General features: G+C 40.5%; 1 protein-coding gene across 27 annotated transcripts in view; it reads left to right on the top strand.

Annotated features, from left to right (window-relative positions):
• EPB41 (erythrocyte membrane protein band 4.1) overlaps positions 1-22,472 on the top strand; it is a 147,946-nt gene that overhangs the window by 51,785 nt on the left and 73,689 nt on the right. For all 27 annotated transcript variants that reach the window (XM_074934365.1, XM_074934359.1, XM_074934362.1 and 24 more), the window contains exons 2-5: positions 9,316-9,793; positions 14,018-14,248; positions 17,385-17,489; positions 22,120-22,162. In XM_074934365.1, the coding sequence (XP_074790466.1) occupies positions 9,323-9,793; positions 14,018-14,248; positions 17,385-17,489; positions 22,120-22,162 (850 nt within the window). In that variant the 5' untranslated portion in view covers positions 9,316-9,322. The remainder of the gene's footprint in view (positions 1-9,315; positions 9,794-14,017; positions 14,249-17,384; positions 17,490-22,119; positions 22,163-22,472) is intronic.

Here is a 22,472-nt window from a genome sequence, read left to right on the forward strand (position 1 = left end):
TCTGAAATACTTGTCATTTGCATAATACTGACATTGTGTGTACCTGGGCCTGAAATCATCAGTCCTGTGAAATTCTGTCTACTACAGAATGCTGCATGCCTCTTCAGCAATACAGGCTACCATGACCACATTAAACCTGTCCTCTGCTGTCTATGCTGACTTCTTATAGACTACAGAGGCAAGTTCAGAATCTTGATCCTTATTTTCAAGGTGCTCAATGGCCTGGATCCAGCATATATAAAAGATCACCTAAAGCTTTGGGATGCTGACCACTGTGCTCAACTCTGCTCCTCAGTCATAATGGAACTTTCTACTGTCAAGGTAAAGCTTGTCTGTGCAGGAGACAGAGATTTCTGGAGGACTGATTTGATGCTGTGGAACAGACACCTACAGGAGCTAAGGACCATAACAAATCTTACGCCTTCCCTTCCAACTGGAAGGCATGCTTTGTTGATTTTAACTTCTAACAAACACACAGCAGCATACCTTTTAATAAATAATCTAAACAACCAGCCAACCTGCCAAAACAAAATGCTACAGTGTATACACACTTTTCTCCTGGGGAGAGGATGAGAGAAGATGCTAACCACATGTCACAGACATTAGTCATGTTGCTTAATGCACTACTGAAAGGTGCTCTGGTGTTATGATGATGAGACCAGGATAAGCACTTGAATAGAATAGAATGTAACTTCAAAATGGAATTGTTAAAAAGAACTCTCATCTCCAGAATGGCATGAACCTCATCTATACAGCAGGTGCCTATGTGTCCCAGAAGTTAAGAATAATAAGATGACATCTAAATGAGCTGCAGGATCTGAGAGAGACTGTTTGGTGGTGGTGGAGATATGAATGAAAACTTTGTCTGCATTTCAGAATGTCTTTTTTTTTAAAATATATATAAATCTCCAAATCGGGAAAGTATGGGAGTATCTTACTAATAGTGTCTTCCTAAGTGTTTAACAAAATAGCTGTGTAAAAAAACAAAACAAAAAACTGTTGCTCTTTCTGTGAGCTGTGCTATGAAGGTTCCACTGGAAAACAAAATACTATTTAGAAATGCCTCCTTATAATGAAAGTTTAAGAGGTGTATTTTAAATAATATATGTTCAATCTTCTTAATTTTATTTCACCTTACAAGACAGGGCCTTGTGTTCTTACGCTTTCAGTTGAAACCATAAAAATGAATTCTGAATGTAAAACTTCAGAGAGAGAATATAATTAGTGAGTCCAAACAGAGTGACAGACAATGAGTGCATCAGGGACCCTGTAACAAAATATTTGACTGCACTTAGTGAATTATTATTGTTGGCGGCTAACTGACTCTATTAAATCTTTATTGGGAAGGCAGGGAGAGGCAATACTTGTACGTGCCTATCTCCACATCCCTAGTTTTGTGAAGTACATTTGGATCAGATCACTGGGCTGTCCCTGAGAAAAGCAGAGGTGCAATGTAATTCCTGGGGGACAAAGGAAAGACTTGGAGACGTTTGCTCATCTAAAGCAAGACCCACCTTTCAGTGTTGGAAAACAACATGGTCTGCAACTACACAAGGACTGTCCCTTGCTGAAATCAACGAAGTAAACAGACTTTGTTGTTCTGGGTCCAGAGACTTTAATATTAGTTTGATCAGAGAGGAAGTGTCTATTATTGGGGAGTTATCCTGTTTACTTCACTTAATAACAAAAGTTTCTCTTACAGGCCTACCATCTCTATTCTGAGCTTCCAGAGCCTTACATTTAACTTTAGATAGGAGGGAATTTTGAATGGATAAAGTTTTGATAGTGATTCTTGTTAGAGGGCTTATTCCTTTATCCTAACAATTCTTGCCAGTTTATTTTTTCTAAATGAAATCAATGGGAAGTAGCTACAAAGCACATTGTTTTGGCAGCCAGACCAAAACATGACTCATAATTAACCCCTTCACTACTGAATATGGATTCATCTGTGCCGTATGCTCATTCTGTATTATACAGGAGTGTCAGCATTGCAACTAAACGCCAACTCCCTCTGGGGATGTACCCAGTAAGTTGGCCATTCGTGGAAGTGCGTGGTTTTGTACAGGGTATCCAGGGTTATGGGCAACATTGAACTGGTTAAACACTAATTCTTGCCTGGCAACTCCTGTCATAATATCTAGTTTTGTAGCTGTTAAAGATGGACTAACAACATTAACTCTAATTTTTCTCCGCCCGTTAGTGTTGCTTCCAATGTGCATTTGTGGGTGGAATTTTGTATTGATTTGACAAGACTTGAAAGATTTGAAAGACAACTGTTTTAGGCAGGTATCATTACAAAAATTGTAGAGGAATAGACTTGACTCAGTTGGGGTTCAAGAGTACAGTGTGGGTATCTTAGGCCCCATGTGTGTTTGCTTTTTCCTCTCTCTCATCATGCCTTGCTTGTTCTGCTGCACATAGTGACCCAGATTGAAACACACGCATAGGTAATTTTTGCCGCTTCCCCCAGCAAGAGAGTAGGAATGGCTGATGAAGATAAGTATTGCCAGTTTTATGTTGCTGCTGCTGAGATTTCATTGTCCATTTTCCCCTGCCAAATCCTCTATCAAGCTACAGAATACTAGATCTATTTTTTTAAAAAAAATCCTACTAACCTCTCCTTTTATGTATACATGAGTTGCATTAAAATTTATCCTCTGATCTACATTATTCAATACCTCACTTCACATACCCTCTTGCAAGTAGGTTGTGCCATCTGGCTCTAACTTTATTGGATTTTTATTGCTTGAAGAGGGTCCCTGGTGTTCTGTCTGGACCCGTAACAATCTTTTAAAAACACATTAATTCAACAGACCTGTAAGTTACCCTAAAATCAGATAACTTTAGCAAGAACAACGGATATTACAAATGAACCTCACCATGGAATTCCCACTAGAGTATCTCTTGCTAGCTATACCAAATCACTTTACAGGTGAGAGAAGAGAAAATGGGCTTTGTAGTGCATCCTGGAAGCTAACAAAAGTGTCTCGTAGGAAAAGGTGAGCAGATGAGTTCCAAAGGCTAAGGCAGGGGGAGCAGGCTAGCAGACAATGTCCTGTCTCTTTTATACCACTGTGCCTCCACTAACAGCAAGTGTGGTAACATCTCACCGGGACACAGTTCGGTCCCACTAGCACACACTTAACCTCTGAAAGGAAATAACAGTAGGTTATAGCTGCGCAATATTTATTGCCGGTGGGGAGAGAACCCACACTTGACTTTCAGATTCCAGGCTTTTTGCAGGGCTGATTTATTGGAAAGCTAAACAGTATCCTCCTCTTTGTAAACTGAAGAAATCTGAGCTATGATAGAAGACATTTGAGTCAGTCAATGTGGAACTCCAATGTCATTTTCACTGTCCATAGTTTAACCACACTTTTTTTTTTTAAACAGTCTTGTGCTGTATTTTCCCTGCCGGTTTGAAAGAACAAGGAGAACAGTGCAGATGGAAATTACTACGTTATTTGAAACAAACATTAGATATGAAAGGACATGCTTACCATGCTGTTCCAGGATGACAGGGAGGTGCAAAGGGGTCAGATCCAAGTAATCACAAATGTCTAATTCTGCTGTCCTTGCCTCATTCTTCTATTTATCATTTCCTCCTCTGAACATATTTAAGGGGGCTTTTCAAAACTAACACAGCAAAAGGCATTGGCACGTGTACTTGTGCACACCTGAGGTTTTCTGTATGGCTATGCTTAGCACTGATTTTATATTTTAATTGCCTAGTTAAGAACACTAAATTATGGAATAAGTAAAATTTAAATACAGCATTAAGCTTCAGTGTAGGTAATGCGTGGTGGGAGATTTTAAGAGAGTGGGGTGGAAAGGAGAGAGAAGCAACTATTTATGGATTCAGACTTCTTGAAATGTAATCTTGTGAAGATTTTTAAAACCAACCTGAAATGATGGTGAAAAGTTAAATCTTGTTTAGTCTGCTGTTGGGGGCGCTCCCTTGATGCACTCTTATGGGTGAGTGGGGAAAACTGTCTTGATTACTGGAGCCTGCTGCAAAGCAAAGCAAAGCAAACCAAACCTTCATTGAATGGACTAGATGGCTCAGTGCAGCCATTCCCAAACTGTGTTTTCCCCCAAGCAAGCACTTTCTGATGGTCCATGGCTGCACCTTGTTTCCAGCTGCTGAATCACATTAAAGGAAGCTAAAAATGTTATATACTTCACTTTCCCACATGAGAAATTGCCGTAATTGCCATGGTGGTGGTATTAGATTGCTGGTGGGGCAGGAGATGGTCCATCAGTGGCCAATAGGAGAGAAGGATAGGTATCCACAAGGCACTATTAGAATATGATCCACTTCATGAAAATGTTTAACACCTGACTCAGGGGATTGCAATAGTATATGGAGCCTGTCACTTATTATGGATTGCTGGTTCAAATTCATCTTAGGTGAACAGCAACAGAAAGCTTTTTTTCATGTGGTGGTAGCTCACTGGTCAATGTAAAATAAGTTCAGTGAGGATTTTGGAGAGTCTCAGTCCAGCTGTTACTACACAGGTGTTCACATGGCAGAATCCTCCAGCACCAGTGACCACTTGATTTGCAGCCTCATTTAAAAGGACAAGGACTATGGAACTACACTTCTCCATCCAGGGAACTGATGGGCAGGATCCCCTGGGAGAATAACATGAGGGGGAAAGGAGTCCAGGAGAGCTGGCTGTATTTTAAAGAATCCTTATTGAGGTTACAGGGACAAACCATCCCGATGTGTAAAAAGAATAGTAAATATGGCAGGAGACCAGCTTGGCTTAACAGTGAAATCCTTGCTGATCGTAAACACAAAAAAGAAGCTTACAAGAAGTGGAAGCTTGGACAAATGACCAGGGAAGAGTATAAAAATATTGCTCGGGCATGCAGGAGTGAAATCAGGAAGGCCAAATCACACCTGGAGTTGCAGCTAGGAAGAGATGTTAAGAGTAAAAAGAAGGGTTTCTTCAGGTATGTTAGCAACAAGAAGAAAGTCAAGGAAAGCGTGGGCCCCTTACTGAATGAGGGAGGCAACCTAGTGACAGAGGATGTGGAAAAAGCTAATGTACTCAATGTTTTTTTTGCGTCTGTCTTCATGAACAAGGTCAGCTCCCAGACTACTGCACTGGGCAGCACAGCATGGGGAGGAGGTGACCAGCCCTCTGTGGAGAAGGAAGTGGTTCGGGACTATTTAAAAAAGCTGGACGAGCACAAGTCCATGGAGCTGGATGTGCTGCATCCGAGGGTGCTAAAGGAGTTGGCGGCTGTGATTGCAGAGCCATTGGCCATTATTTTTGAAAACTCATGGCGATCGGGGGAAGTCCCGGACGACTGGAAAAAGGCTAATGTAGAGCCCATCTTTAAAAAAGGGAAGGAGGAGAATCCTGGGAACTACAGGCCAGTCAGCCTCACCTCAGTCCCTGGAAAAATCATGGAGCAGGTCCTCAAGGAATCAATTCTGAAGCACTTAGAAAAGAGGAAAGTGATCAGGAACAGTCAGCATGGATTCACCAAGGGCAAGTCATGCCTGACTAATCTAATTGCCTTCTATGACGAGATAACTGGCTCTGTGGATGAGGGGAAAGCAGTGGACATGTTGTTCCTTGACTTTAGCAAAACTTGATTTAGTTGGGGATTGGTCCTGCCTTGAGCAAGGGGGGTTGGACTAGATGACCTCCTGAGGTCCCTTCCAACCCTGATATTCTGTGATTCCCCAGGGCTGAGGTATCTTGTATTGGAGGGATGATGAGGGAAACTTGAATTGCTGCTTGTACCTGTTTGCTGGCAGTAGAGGACTTTCCCATCCAGGGCACCTTTCATGAGCAACACATTCTCGGAGGAAAAGAACGCACAACATACCAGTGTTTAAATAATGGTGACCTATTAGAAACACATTTTAAAATGGGCTTTGTATAAGTGACTTGCAGTAGTTGCACTACTCTATCTCAGCTGTTTGGAACAGTAGATATGTATTGTACAGAGTTGCAATATTTTTAGGACAATCAGTATTAAGTGGTTGTTGTATCTATGGCCAAAAACTTCAAAAACATTTTTTTAAAAATCTGAAGTATTTTGATTACTGTGGGAAAATGAACATTTACATTTTTTAATTCGGAAAAAAAAGTTTTGAGTGTTAAATGTGGTAATGCCTAAATGGGTGATGTCTTGAATGTTTCTTAATTCTAAATGAGAACTTTAAATACATGTTTCTACTTAGGTTTGGGCTAGAAGGGATTGAAACAGACGTTTGCCCCTGTGTAAGCAATGGTAATTTGTTACCGCAGATGCATGTGATGCAACTCTCAAAGATTAGTTCTATCCCCTTTAAAGCATGATTATTTCAGGTCCTCTTTATACTTTAAATAGATACGCTCTTCATGTGATTTCCATCTCTTTGTGTCAACAGCCAAGCTGAAGTTGAAGTAAACATGGCATCAGATTAGTAAAATGGTCTCCAAAAAAACCCTGCTGTCCATTAGCGGGATAAATGCATTTGAGAAAGCCTTTGCAGTTTAAATTTGAGACTTTTTTTTTTTTTTTTTTGGCCTATGCAGTGCAAGTATCATTTTATAAATGCCAAATTCCATAGATTTCAGCAGCTCAGTTTACTAAAACCAAATTGCTCAAAGGCAAAGTTATTTACTTGAAATAGGTATATTTTAAACTTGGCCTCAATAAGCACCATTCTGAGTACTTTTGTATAGTAATGCAATAATCAGTCTAGGTTCGTAGAGGAAATGAAGGGGATTATTTTAGAATCATAGAATATCAGGGTTGGAAGGGACCTCAGGAGGTCATCTAGTCCAACCCCCTGCTCAAAGCAGGACCAGTCCCCAACTAAATCATCCCAGCCAGGGCTTTGTCAAGCCTGACCTTAAAAATATCTAAGGAAGGAGATTCCACCACCGCCCTAGGTAACGCATTCCAGTGTTTCACCACCCTCCTAGTGAAAGTTTTTCCTAATATCCAACCTAAACCTCCCGCACTGCAACTTGAGACCATTACTCCTTGTTCTGTCATCTGCTACCACTGAGAAGAGTCTAGATCCATCCACTTTGGAACCCCCTTTCAGGTAGTTGAAAGCAGCTATCAAATCCCCCCTCATTCTTCTCTTCCGCAGACTAAACAATCCCAGTTTCCGCCTCTCCTCATAAGTCATGTGTTCCAGTCCCCTAATCATTTTTGTTGCCCTCCGCTGGACTCTTTCCAATTTTTCCACATCCTTCTTGTAGTGTGGGGCCCAAAACTGGACACAGTACTCCAGATGAGGCCTCACCAATGTCGAATAGAGGGGAACGATCACATCCCTTGATCTACTGGCAATGCCCCTACTTATACAGCCCAAAATGCCATTGGCCTTCTTGGCGACAAGGGCACACTGTTGACTCATATCCAGCTTCTCGTCCACTGTAACCCCTAGGTCCTTTTCCGCAGAACTGCTGCCTAGCCATTTGGTCCCTAGACTGTAGAGGTGCATGGGATTCTTCCATCCTAAGTGCAGGACTCTGCACTTGTCCTTGTTGAACCTCATCAGATTTCTTTTGGCCCAATCCTCCAATTTGTCTAGGAATCCTAGAATCCTATCCCTACCCTCCAGTGTATCTACCACTCCTCCCAGTTTAGTGTCATCTGCAAACTTGCTGAGGGTGCAATCCATGACATCTCCAGATCATTAATGAAAATATTGAACAAAACCGGCCCCAGGACCGACCCTTGGGGCACTCCGCTTGATACCGGCTGCCAACTAGACATGGAGCCATTGATCACTACCCATTGAGCCTGACAATCTAGCCAGCTTTCTATCCACCTTATAGTCCATTCATCCAGCCCATCCTTCTTTAACTTGCTGGCAAGAATACTGTGGGAGACGGTGTCAAAAGTTTTGCTAAAGTCAAGGAACAACATGTCCACTGCTTTCCCCTCATCCACAGAGCCAGTTATCTCGTCATAGAAGGCAATTAGATTAGTCAGGCATGACTTGCCCTTGGTGAATCCATGCTGACTGTTCCTGATCACTTTCCTCTTTTCTAAGTGCTTCAGAATTGATTCCTTGAGGACCTGCTCCATGATTTTTCCAGGGACTGAGGTGAGGCTGACTGGCCTGTAGTTCCCAGGATTCTCCTCCTTCCCTTTTTTAAAGATGGGCTCTACATTAGCCTTTTTCCAGTCGTCCGGGACTTCCCCCGATCGCCATGAGTTTTCAAAAATAATGGCCAATGGCTCTGCAATCACAGCCGCCAACTCCTTTAGCACCCTCGGATGCAGCACATCCAGCTCCATGGACTTGTGCTCGTCCAGCTTTTTTAAATAGTCCCGAACCACTTCCTTCTCCACAGAGGGCTGGTCACCTCCTCCCCATGCTGTGCTGCCCAGTGCAGTAGTCTGGGAGCTGACCTTGTTCGTGAAGACAGAGGCAAAAAAAGCATTGAGTACATTAGCTTTACTGTGTTTATGTATTATCACTTCTTAAATTTAATATTTATAGATTCTTTAGTCTGTTACAGGGACACTTATTTTTGGTAGGACCTGAAATTTGTTGTTGTAGTAAAACTTTTGATCTTTTGAAGAGTGTTGTTGCTTGTAAGTGGTGTATCTTTGGGAGGTTTTTCTTCTGAAACTTCCTGTTTACATCATTTTTTCAGTTATGTATCTCAGGAAGCGAGATACGGCTGCTACAGAATTCTTGTATAGGATGTTACTAAGAGGCTTGTTTAGTTACATGTCTGGTTCTCCTACTCCCTTCCCACAAAATGGCACAGGCACAAAGTTTTACTGGAGGGTGAAAAAGAAGACTTGAAAGAAGTGTAAAGCTAGAAATGCTAAGGGAAGTGCACTTTTATTTCTGCAAACTTCATTATTTGCTTTTGTTTGTCTTCTGCAGTTGTCACACTAGAAATATCTCACATTGACTATTTTGATTAGGCAAGACAGCTGCCATTTTAACTCTGATGCATTGTAAAAACTGCGGAAAGGAAGTGCTAAGGAGCACTTGCAGTACCAGAGTTGAGCAGAATTGCTCATGGATCTGGAACACATTTGTTAGTATAATCCTCACTGTCAAAGGTGTGTGAGCAGACATGGATGAAGATGTCTCTATTTTTTTTCTTTTTTTGCAAAAAGTAAACTAAGCCAAGTCTAGTTTTACATACGAGTGTGATTTGTCAGTGATAGATTGCTTTGTAAATAATGCTCAGTAGGCCACAGACCAGAGAGAGCAGCTGTCAGGAAGTGGTGCTTGGAGTGCTCGTTATTTGATTTACAATGGCTAAATGCATGTGTAAACACTGAAGAAATATTATTGTTTACTTTTTAAAATCTCTGTTGCAGTTTCATCATGACAACAGAGAAGAGTCTAGTGGCTGAGACCGAGAATCCTAAGCAGCAGCAGCAAAAAGAGGAGGAGGTAGCTGCTGAAACACAGAAGCAAGAGGCTTCTTTGGAGGAGGCTTCCGAACAGGCATCTGAGGGGCATAATCAAACGGGACAGAAACAGAAGGCATCCAACGGTGATACCCCCACACACGAAGACCAGAACAAGAACAAAGAGGGCTGCACTTCTGAGAGTCGGGGCCTGTCACGCCTATTTTCATCATTTCTCAAAAGGCCCAAGTCTCAGGTTTCTGAAGAAGAAGGCAAAGAAGTGGAGATTCCACAAGAGAAAGGTGAAGGAGGTCAGAAAGAGACAGATCTAGGAGCCAGTCCTAATGAAGAAATCCTGCTGAAGGCCCCAATAGCAGCTCCTGAACCTGAACTCAGGACTGACCCATCTTTAGATCTTCATTCACTAAGCAGCGCAGAAACGCAGGTAAACAAAAACAAAGTTGATTTGGATTCTGTTTGGCTTCCTAATCAGCTAGCTCATGTAGTCAGGATTATTTGTCAGGTTAAGTAAGGAGTAGAGGTTTGTAATCCTCCTATGTTAGATTTGATCAATGAGAACCCACAAGATTCTGAAAAAAAATTTTTGGAACTTCTAGTATTTGACAGACATTATGCTACATCTGACACTTCCTGCTCTTACTTTATTCCTACTGTTTTAATCATATTATGTTTAATTTTCAAAGCATTATATAAACACTAACAAAAACTCCTAAAATACTTAAAGAAAATATTCCTCTGAGGCAAGGAAATTTGTCAGTTGGGATTAGAATTCAGAGTACATCCTTTGAAAGTTACTTTTAGTGCTCATTTTTAAATATTCTGATATGTACACTATGGATAGAAGAAAAGTCAATAGAAATCACATCATGGAAATTACAGCTGTGTTCAGCAGAAAACAAACCTCAAAACAGACTTAAGTGCAAGCAACACAAATGACAGTTCAGAACCTCATGGACCTCAGTTCAGTTTACACCCTCTCCCACCAGTGTGGTAGGCCCTGTTTTTTCTGTGGCCCCACACATACTTTTATTAATCACTTGGAGCATATAGACTGGGAATTTAAAGGGAGCCTAAGGACTTTGTGTCCGACTACTAGTCATTTTGTGGTTCCCTTAGGCGCCTTAAAAATCCTAGCCTTAAATGTATAGACCTCGGAGCTTTAAAAGGTAGGTATTATCTCCATTTTACTGATAGGAAACTGAAGCACAGAATGTTAATATCCAAATGTTCAAAAGTGGCCTGTAGTTTTAGGTACATCACCTCTTGGCTACTGGACTTGAAATACAATGGGCTTCTTTCTTTTTCTTTCCTGCCAGAAGTGCTAAGTATCTGCAACTCAAGTTCAGCTGGCATTGTGGTTGCTCAGCATTTGAAAGAGTCAGGTCCAGGTTGTTTCGAGTTGGACACCTAAAGTTGATGGCTGTTTCTGAATAATTTAGGCTGAGTATCTTGCCCAAACAATTGTATACAGAGCTGGGAATAGAATCCAGGTCCCTTAGTTCCCAGCCCAGTGTGCTGGAGGCAGTGTGATCTAGTGCAGTGCTACTCAAAATGGTGGTCCGCAGACCGGTGCCGGTCCGCAAGCCATTGGCTGCCGGTCTGTGCGCACATTGGGAAAAAAAATTGCCAGTCCCCCACATCAGAGAGCTTGAGAAGCACTGATCAAGTGGACAGACTAGTGCTGCTTGTCAGTGGTGTAAATAGGAAGCTTATAGCTACTGTAACTTGTTACTTAACATCATCCCGGTTAACGTTGTTTCGTTGTTACGTTGCTGATCAATTAGAGAACATGCTCGTTTAAAGTTGTGCAGTGCTCCCTTAGAACGTTTGGTAGCTGCCTGCTTTGTCCACTGCTTGCAGGAAGAGCAGTCCATTGGAACTAGCTGGTGGGGCCTTGGAACCAGGGTGTACGAGCTGGTGGCGCCTTGGAACCAGCCCCCTTATCAGCTCCCGTAAGTTCCCTATGCGGCAGCTGCCCAGCAGGCTATCAATTGCCAGGCAGTTCAGCTGTCTCTCCCTGCCCACTGCCATGTGCTGCTCCTGCCCTCTGCCTTGGAGCTGCTCCCGGGAGCCTCCTGCTTGCTGTGCAGAGGCAAGGGGAAGGGGGGTGCTAATTTCAGGGTGTCTCCCCATCCCCCACTGCTGTACCTCACCTCCACAGGGCAGTGCGGGGGACACAACACTGGTCAGGATGGAGGGAGCTTGCTGGCAGCTGCTGCTGTCTCAACTTGCTGATCTACTTAAAAAGGCAGTGTATTTAGAGTCTGGTCAGCATACTTAAAGGGGCAGTGCGCGTCTCTATCACACACATGGTGTGTCTCTCTGTCACACTCTGCCATGCTGTGTCTCCTGCCTCCATTCGTGCTGGTTTGTGGAATATGAGGCTACATTAAACAACAATGTGTTAACCCTTGAGGGCTCACCGAGTGGTAGTTCATCATTTAGCAGTAAGGCATTCCCTGGGAAATATCCCACCCTCTGACTCCACCACCTCAGTCATGCTTCACAATCATCACTGGTGTGTACAGTATTAAATTGTTTGTTTAAAACTTATACTCTGTGTGTGTAGCCTTTTTTGGCGAAAAAAATTTCCCTGGAACCTACCCCCCCCCCCCATTTACATTAATTTTTATGGGGAAGTTGGTTTCGCTTAAAGTAGCATTTTTCAGGAACATAACTACAACGTTAAACAAGGAGTTACTGTAGTTTCTTTTGACTTGAGGACTTTGAGCAATTTCCACTTTAAATTGTATAGCATTGCCGAACCAAACATTCAGAAATCTTGAGTTAGGCTCCCAAAAATCATGAGATTAAAAAATAATAATTGTGGGGAGTCTTATTTGTCTTTTGGTTTCTGAGCCTTTACAATACACTCTGCTTTAGTTTAAAAAAAATTTTCTATCCTTCATATTTGCAGAGAAAAGCTTGAAAATATGAACTGAGATTTTTATGTAACCATTTGACTCCAGGAGCTGGGCCTTTAAGCAAAACAAATACTGTGAGTGAGGTTTGCAATAAAATTGTAGGCATTTGATACACTGAGTATATGTGAACTTATGCAAAAACAAGCCGCACAAACCTTCAGTGCATATAAGTTAATTTTGACTATAATGTGTAAAATTAGTATTAATGTCCTTTTAAATCCTGACTCTTAACAGATGTTTCTAGTGTGAAACCGTTTATGTGAAGTGTCCTGTTGTAAAGCCTCTGAGTCAGCATGTGTGTCCAAATCCATCCTATTCTCTGCTTTCTGGTTATCCTATCTCTGTCACAGCAGAAAGCAGCAGTCTGTGAACGTTGGTCTAATTTAAATAATTGCAGATACTAAAGCATGCGTTGGCACAATGGCATGAAGGCAGTCTTCCATTTTTACTATCACTCATAACACAGGAAGACTGATTAGCACGTTGGATCCCAAAATTAAATTCTGCATTATGTGGGTAGGTTTATTGTGATGAAAACAGAGACACATTCTCAGGGCTCCAATGGAAATGTAGAAAGGACAGTTTTACAATGAAACAATTCTAGGAAATCGCTTGGTTTTTATGGATTAGCTGAGCATTTTGCCTGCAAGATTGAGGGGTCAGATTGGAAAAATGAGTCTCCAATCTAAAATGAGATGCCACTAACAGTAGATTGAACAGGTCTTCATAATATAATCAACCCTGTCCCTTCTGACATGCTTTGATAAACTAATAACTAAATAAACTCTCTAACTAATAATAATAAAAATAAAATAATAATAATAAACTAATAACTAATAAACTCTCTGGTCACGCGATTACAGACATGAAAGTTGTGATATTACAACAAAAAAACTTCAAATCCAGACTCCAGCGAGAAACTGTTGAATTGGAATTCATTTGCAAATTTGATACAATTAACTTAGGCTTGAATAGAGACTGGGAGTGGCTAAGTCATTATGCAAGGTAACCTATTTCCCCTTGTTTTTTCCTACCCCCCGCCCCTCCTCAGACGTTCTTGTTAAACCCTGGATTTGTGCTGGAAATGGCCCAACTTGATTATCATACACATTGTAAGGAGAGTGATCACTTTAGATAAGCTATTACCAGCAGGAGAGTGGGGTGGGAGGAGGTATTTTTTCATGCTTTGTGTGTATATAAAAAGATCTTCTACACTTTCCACAGTATGCATCCGATGAAGTGAGCTGTAGCTCACGAAAGCTTATGCTCAAATAAATTGGTTAGTCTCTAAGGTGCCACAAGTACTCCTTTTCTTTTTGCGAATACAGACTAACACGGCTGTTACTCTGAAACCTGTAATAACTAATGAGACTAATTTAAATTTTCATTAGACTTCAGAATTAACATGCACTTGAACTGAATAAATATCAGTTGACATCTGAGCTGTTGTTTCAGATTCTTTGCAGACTTGGGCAGACATCACTGCACTGGTTTACATTTAAATGATCTTCAATGAGAAGGGCTAGCAATTCAGTTTAGAAAAAGAAACTGTAGACTTTAGAGCACAAGATACAGCATCAGAGAAAAACTCTTTAAGTTGCTGAGCCACTGTGAAGTGGCCCACTTTGATCTCTAATGGGATTAAATCACCTACAGTACATTTATGCTGTGTTGACACTACTTGTTTGAAACATGTAAGTAATAAATATGGTGTGGGATTTCAGCCTGCTCAGGAGGACAGGAGAGAAGATCAAGACCCAGAGAGCAGAGACCTTGAGATTAAGGAAGGAGACGGAGTGCAGGAAGAGTGTTCCAAGGCAGAGTTGAAAAGAGAGAGCCCTGAGACAAAAACAGGCCAAGAATTAAAAGCCACCCAGAAATCAGTAAGAAGACACAGAAATATGTACTGCAAGGTTTCCTTGCTGGATGACACCATTTACGAGTGTGCTTTGGATGTAAGTGCCATTTAGTCTCTTAAGATGGGTGGCGGGGGTGGGGTCGGGGAGGGTTCGGAATTGTGTGATGCTGCCAGTGAAGTAAATGGTTAAACTCCACTGGAGTAGGACTGTGTCTTAAACCATAACAATTATTTAAGATCTGATAAGAATGTAGGGCACTTTGGACATTGGGAAAAAAAAATCCAACATCTCTATTTGGGGGATTTTTTAAAAAATGCTGTCGTCTCACTTGCTGATGCTTTCTCCTTCGCTTGCCCCTATTTCTGATACTCCAGGCTTGAGTGTGATGGATATATATATTTTACATCCTCTTAAGATTTGATTATAACTCTAAATAATATTCAGATCAGAGCCAGAAAATGTTTGTCAGCTGGATTTGTATGCTTTGTTGGCTTTTCACCCAGAATACCTTGGAAACCTAAGATCACGTGCTGCTGACTAATAACAGGGAAACAGTTTCAGCAAATCACCACAGAAAAAAATGAGATGATCACCGCTTAAACGTCGTCAAAATACTTATTTTTTCTGTTCTTTCAAATTCTTCCTTCTCATATGAGCTACGCCTTGAAAGAGTTAGCAGGCATGCTTAATGGGCACATAACTATCAGTTGTATTTCATCCCAGTCTTTCCTAATCATTCATCTAAGCCACAATCCTTACGTCACTGTTTATAAGAATTTTTACAAAGGGTGAAGGTAGCGCCGGCACCAGGCCAAACCCTGGTTCTGAACGCTCGTTCCCAGTGATCAGATTCTGGGTTTTAGTGGTTGTGAAAGGGTTGCTTCTGTTCCTGTCGTCACAGTGTTGCAGTTGCCTTAGTTTTCCATTCGGGGGAACTGCGTGCAAAATGACAAATTCCAGAACTGTCTCCCCTTGGGTGTAGTTTAACACAGTCCTGACACAAATGCATCCCGACACAAGAAGCCTCTCCTTTCTACACCATCTGCTCAGGCTTGACTCACCCTTCTGGTGCAGATTCTGTAAGCTGTCTCTTCAGCCTTTACAGCCCTCTCACTGTGGTCTGGGTTACCTTCTGTCCTTGTATCAGAGGTTCATAAGTTCTCCCTTTAGGTTAAGGGGTTCACCCCTTGGTGCATGGATCCAAGGCAGTCTTTTCCTCTTCCCTCTGCCCTTGCCTGGGGAGACCTAGCAGCTGCCGGTGTTCTGCTTCAAGTTTCCCAGTAGAGATCTCTGTGTCTTGTCTTACACTGAGAAGGTGGCTTGGCTTTTATCCCACTTTCTTTCCTAAAAGGACTTGCTCTCAGCTTACAATGCCTGGTGGGCGTAGGTAGGCCTACAAGTCCCAGAATGCCTGTCCTTAAATGTTCAACACCGAATAACGAAACTGATGAGCTGGGCCAACATGCCATTTTACGTGGATATGTAAAAGTTGCTAGTAGAGTGACAATGTCTAGCAGTATTGTTCAGAATAGAAATGGCAGTAAACAAATAATGTTTTTAGCATCCCTATTAAATCAATTTCAGAAGCTCTGCTCAGTCCCCTATAGTTGAAAGGTTTTTGGCTGTACATGTTTTTCATATCTATCTCATAGGATGATCCCAGTGTCCTAGCCATAAGAAGTCAACAGAAATCTAATTCAGCATCTGAGTACTAGCCCAACACGTAAACAATCTGGCACTTAGTCTTTGAGACATAATGAGCTTGTTAAGCCCTGAACCCACTGGTTAAATCTAGTTGCTCATTTGTGACCTGTTTAGGTTTCTAGGGCTTCTTGTGCAAAGCAGTTACCTTAGATGACCTTGTACAATTAGGTCAATGCATCGGTGTTTGTGCAACAGTGTTGCTGCCATTGCTATCCCATGGGATGCTTCTGGTAATGTAGTTTTATGTCCTAGAGACGATGAGAAGTGGTTATTGGAGCATGGTTGGGGGAAAACCTTATCTGATCACAAGAAATAGCTGATCTTTTAAGGGAAGGCCTGGGACAATTATGAAGTTGAAGCCTAAAAAATTGTTTGCTGCAGTTTGAAGTTTGTTAGCTGTAATTACAGTTGTATCCCTGGCACTGTAAATCGTTTTAAGGCTATAGCTGTTCTCTCTCTCTCGGTCTGTTTCTCTTAAAACATCTAAAGCTTAAATTATCGAAATGTCCATTGTTTCTCTAGAATGTTTGATAGAATCTATTTGTCAGGACAAGTGTATGTGGATTAGACCCAGTCTGAAATTTTGTTGAACTCTGCCATATGGCAGATTTTTAGATTTAATTTTTAATCTCTGTTGAGTTTGAAATGAACATGGTGTAGCATTTAAAGTAGGTTTAAAATGAAAATACAGTGGGTCAGAAATAATTTTTATTTCCTGGAGAGCTTCTTATGTTACTATGGTTATTCTTATTCTGAAAGTGGTGGTGTAATGAATGCCTAAATAAAAATCAAACAAAAAACCTCCCCAAAGTGTAGTATTTAAATAACACTTCACTTCAGAACATTTTTTTAAAAACCTAAATTAATCCTAAACACAGATAAATATTATTCTCATTTTAAATGGGAATACTGAGACCAGGAGCTTGTGATTGGAAGTCAGCAGCACAGCTAGGATTGGAACCCAGGGTTCCTAGCTCCCAGTTCTATGCTTAATCCACTAGATCATGTTGTGTCCCAAAATACAGTGTCAGAATAATAAATTCTATTTCCAGTCACAAGTCTCAGTCTGGTCACCACTTGATAAACCTAGCTAATTTAGCATTTTGTACTGCCACCTATCATTGTAGCGTGAGTACCTTCTTGGAGCATTTTACAAACACTTAAGCCACACACCACCTCTTTTGAGTAGGGAATAATTATATATCCATTTTTTGAGATGGGTAAGATGATGTGTAGATAAAATGACTTTCAGGGTGCTCAGTCAATATGGTCAGGGACAGAGTCTACATCAATTTTAAACATTTCCCCAATAACTCTGGTTTGCTGGATTTGAATTTCCTATCTGATGCTCTTCCCTGTAAAGTGAAATACTTGGCCATAAATTGCTGAGCCAGTCAGCACCCCTTTCTTTTGCTCAAGAATTCAGCCCTCTTCAGTGATTATGCAGAGTGGGAGAGTTATTGGTGGGACCAGGAGAGGAGAGACAAAAAGCAGTGTATACTATAGAATCCCTGTTACTTATTTGCAGAAACATGCCAAGGGTCAGGATCTGCTTAGAAAAGTATGCGAGCACCTCAATCTTCTGGAAGAAGACTACTTTGGACTGGCCATATGGGACTCTCCAACTTCCAAGGTAAGAAGGTGCTTTTGGAACTACAGTGTGCAATAAAAAAAACCCCAAACTCTTCTCGATAGGTTCTTGTCTCCAAAATGGGAAGAAGTGTGTAGCGTCCCAAAAAATTTTGCTTAATCTAGCAATATTTTTATTTTCCCCCTATGTGTGAAAGACCTTTTCTAAGAACTGGCACAGTGTGTGAATTGTAAGAGTAACGATATTGTGAATAAAGAAAAGGAGTACTTGTGGTACCTTATTTAAATTGGCTAGTCTCTAAGGTGCCACAAGTCCTCCTTTCCGTTTTGCAAATACAGACTAACACGGCTGCTACTCTGAAACCTGATATTGTGAATAAAATAGAAGCTACTATAAAATAGGACAGCGTGTACTTTGCTAATGGAGGGGAGTGAAATGAATTTGGAAAAATCTGTTCTGGAGGAACTGAAGCCAAAACAGATTAGATTTCTAATCTGTTTTGAAATCTAATTCAAAACAGATTAGATTAGGCTCTGGTTTCTTTTTCTTTTTCTTATGACTACATTATAAAGATACAACAGAAGAACTGTAGGATATAAGTTATTCAGAAGTGTTGGAGAGATTAGGGTTTTTCCTTTTCTTTTAATTGTGGTTCACAAAATCATGGTGAATAGAGTGGATAGGGTAGAGTAGATGACACTTAAGATGCGAAAGAACCTGAGCACAAAAGGAATTCAGGGAGAATTTCTTCAGTCATAAATTATTCCATGTATCTACTAAAGGCAATAAGAGGAGCAAACAACGTCTTGTATTTTGGGGGTAAATAAGCATATTTGATTTAGCTGTTAATTTGAGTCAAGTGTATGTAGATTGCCATCTCACATGTCAATTTCTGAAGGGTCTTGTGCTCATTTTCTTCCTCTTCCTGACTTGTCTGTCACTGTTATGACAGACTCTTAGTGATTTAGCCTTAGGTTTGTTTTATTGATCAGGTGAGTGTTTTCTTCTTCACTTTCATGGGTATACCTCTAATATGTATCTGAATGAACCAGTCAATCAATATTATGACTGGAAACAACTTACTCCCTGCACCCTAGTATTCTGCGATACAATACTGGCTGTTCCAACTTTATAAAAAATGGAAAGAAATGTAAGTGGTTGAAGATTTAACAGTGTGTTTTGTGCACACACAAGGGAATTATTTGGATAATTTCCATGGAGTTGCATATGTAAATTCCACTCCTGATCTGTGTGTAACCGAGGAAATAGAGTTAGAAAATTTTGAGTTACATTTGATTTTCTACAGAAAAATGCTAAATGGAAACTGTCAGTTTTCATCCACACTTATTTGTGATAAGTTGAACCAACCAAATAAGCATGTAGCCTTCTTGGAGCACTTTTCCCTTTAGAGTGGAAAAATATCACAGGAGAATAGCTCCAGCTGGCCTGACCATCATTGGAAAAAGCCCCTGGAGCTCTTGTCAGCATTTACAGGACTTGGTGGGAGGCCATTCTGGATTAATGTTTCAAGTTGAGGTTTGTCACTGACAGGAGGGAAGGAAAATTCTAAAAGTATAAGTATTTAGTAAGGCAAGGCAATGCAATTCCTAATCTATTTGCTGAAAATAAGTTAAATTCTTCATACTGAAACTCAAATTGGTCAGTTTTACTTTATGATTTTGTTTAGATTTATGCAGCGTCATTGTCTTGCTTGTGTGTTCTTTAACAAATCAGACTGCCTTACATAAAAGTTAAGTACAGCCTTGTTTAGTAAAAATTAAGCCTACCTGGGGGTTGGTTTCAAATAATTGTCTGACCTGAAATGGACTTAAAGACTTTTCATCTGGCTACCTTCCTGTTTCACATATTGGAATAATTTATGAAAAACTGGTGGAATGAAGAAATTAACTCATTAAAAGATTCTTTAAAAGATACAAAAAAAGATTCTTCTTTGGGACAGTTAACAGATTGGTGGCTTTCATGTCAGCTGAAGCCTCATTTTTGTGTTTTTTTTTCTTATATTTAGAATTTGATTTCATTCTTGCAGTAAGGAGTTGTTTACTCCATACTTAATGGAATCTACTATATGTAAAATATTATTAGATATTTTTAAGGGCAGAAATATCAAGCTGTTCAAGCTAAGTCTTTTAACCAGTGTGTGTTTCGTTGTGGGAAGAAAATTGCCAGATCATCATTCTCTAACCACTTCCCCTTTTGTCTTCCTCTCTTTGTATCCATCGCTTTTGAGTCAAACGGGCTTCCCTAGGTTTGGGACAGGAGGAGTGGAAGAAAGCTAATTGCATTGCCTTCTTTGGAAACAGAATTATACACATGCTCTTTTACTCGCTTGATGTCTGATTCGGAGTTTGCTGCTGTAATTTCTTACAGACTGCAAAGAGTGAGGGAACGCTGTCAGTAGCAGGATTGTTTGGTGTCAGAGATTTATTGTCACTTAAAACATGAATGAGAGAGTTACATAGCTGTTTGATATAGATTTTAATCCCAGTCTGGAATAAACTATTAATGTTTGCAGCCACCCTTTGCTGTTTTGAGATAATTGCCTTATATATGTACATTTCTGTTTAATGGAGTGTAAACTTCCAAGTTTGAAATTCCCTCCAGCACTACAGTACTCTAAAAAGAGCCCTAACCTAATTTATTTGATTTACCAGCTAAAGTGATTTTAATAAGAGTCTTCAACAAACCAACTTCTGAACCTCTTCCAAAATGATAGCTAGGGTTTGACGGGAGAGAGAGAGGGGTGTGTGTGTGTGTGTGTGTGCGCGTGCACACATGTACATACACACGAAAATATTATACCTAAATATCTCTTACTTCAGAAATAAATCAACAATGTCCGCAAGGAAGGGCACTTTCACCCTCTGTTTTTCCAATGTGGGAAAGTGAATAGAGGGACTGTTTAGCACTGAAGAAGTTTATATTAGAGTTTATACTAGTCTGAAAGGGAGAATTGTTTTCCACTGATTCATGAAACAGCCTCGGATAAGAGTATCATTAATTACTGAACCCTCATTGTCTGTTGGATTAGGCAGACAGGATGAGTTCCATGAATGCATGACTGCACTCGGGCTGCGTTAGAGCCAGCAGCTAGGCTGTCCCATTCTCACTGGAGAAAACTAACATTTGTAGCATCAGCACTTACATTTAAAATTGCTATGCTGACAAAACCATAGACCCCCAAAAATGCTATGTAGATGGCCTGTGTGCCTTCTTTTTCATGGGTTTCATAGCACTAGTTGTAAAGATTGGAAGAGTAGAAGAGAGCATATTTTTAACAATGAATTTAATTAAACCTATCCACAGTTGTACCAGTAAACATGTAAAGTAAAATGTCCTTTAAGATGAGCTTAGAGAGCTGAATGGGTTAGGCATACTAATTTTTCACCTCCAGAAGACCTAGATTTACGAATCCTGCTTAGGTCACATGAACATGAATTTGATGGCTTCATTCTAGCCTCTAGAAGATGATTATTACTATTGCACTGTCTTCATACAGTGTTTCACAACTGATAGCTTCTGCTAAGAAGAGGCTCAAGACTGAGATATTTCAGGTTATGACTGAAGGAGCAGCATTGGCAGGGCTGTAAGATAATTTCACTGACATCAGTTTTGCACCACCTCTTTGCTCCCCAAAAATACAAATAAAGGAGATGAATTACAGGCGACTGAGGAAACTGGATAAAAATGTCTAAATATATTATCTCCTCAAGCTAATTCTCAGACATTTGTGCCTTTTTTTTTTTTTTTTAAAGATTATTACCTTCCCCCACCCCCACCCCGAACTGTCATGATAGGTGCTAAGCTTTTGCTGTCATTGCAAATATCTTCACTTATTCCAGTGATTGATATGACATAAAGCTGTCTTTATTAAGGACTACACATAGAGGAGCTTAACTTACTATCTAAAAATCTGAATTAGTGTGAGCAATACATCTTAGAATGCGGAGAAAGGTGCAGTGGGGTTGTGAGAAAATGGCAGTGTTAAAACCTTTATGGATCTGTGCGTTTCTCTTCCTAATGGCTAGTTCTAGCTTATACTGTCTGATGCTGGAATTTGAGAAAAATGTAGGTTGCAGTATTTCATCAGAGCATTTATTTTAATGAGAAAACTGCAGCGTATTCTGCACTTTTAGATCCAGAGAGAGAGATGGCTTCCCTTGAAAGTTCACTTTATTGTTCAAGGCCATTGTTGGAGCTCAAATAAATAAAACTTTTTGTATATAGAGCTTTCATGTCCTTTGGAATTTTAATTTATCATGTATGCAGTGTATATGTACTAGCTGGCCACAGGGGGACAAAAGTCACAGATGTGAATTCTGCTGCTGTCCTTCATCCCATCCCATCCCATCCCATCCTTTCCCTCTCTCAACTTTGAACTGCCTGTGGATGAATGGTGTGATGATAGTAGGCTGGAGTGAACATGTTGAAAAATGGGGAAATTTAGGATGTTGTACATGTGTCTGAGTAGTAGTATAGAGTAATATAGGGGTGGGTGGATATTGTATAATATATATGGTATACACACATTACAAAAGCTAGTTCAGTTCACATTTGATAGCTGCTTATTTAGCTGATTGACAGTACTGTTTCCTGTGGTGTTTCTTTTAGTACTTGTCAACTGTGTGAATTTTACTGTTTTCTCCTCTTACAGACATGGCTGGATTCTGCCAAAGAAATAAAAAAGCAGGTTCATGGTAAGTGGATTGAGTTCATCTTGATCTATTTTTTTACTGGTAGGTATTTATAGCTTTGGCCTACAATTCAGAGAACCGCCAAAAACCAGTTAGAGTTCATGGAAGGGTGTTTTTCAGGGATCAGCACAAGTTCAAACAGCATGCACCCCCTCTTTTTACTCTTAATAGTGGCACTTTGTTACAATGAAGACTATCCTACAGTACATTGTCAGGAGGCAGACAAACGCTGTACCTCCATAGTGCAGTCCAGAATTAGTTAGATGTCTTTCAGCCTGCTGGTAAGGGGAAAAGAAAAGTATATGTTGTGGCA

Source organism: Natator depressus, chromosome 19 (genome assembly GCF_965152275.1).
Source record: "Natator depressus isolate rNatDep1 chromosome 19, rNatDep2.hap1, whole genome shotgun sequence".
NCBI lineage: Eukaryota > Metazoa > Chordata > Testudines > Cheloniidae > Natator > Natator depressus.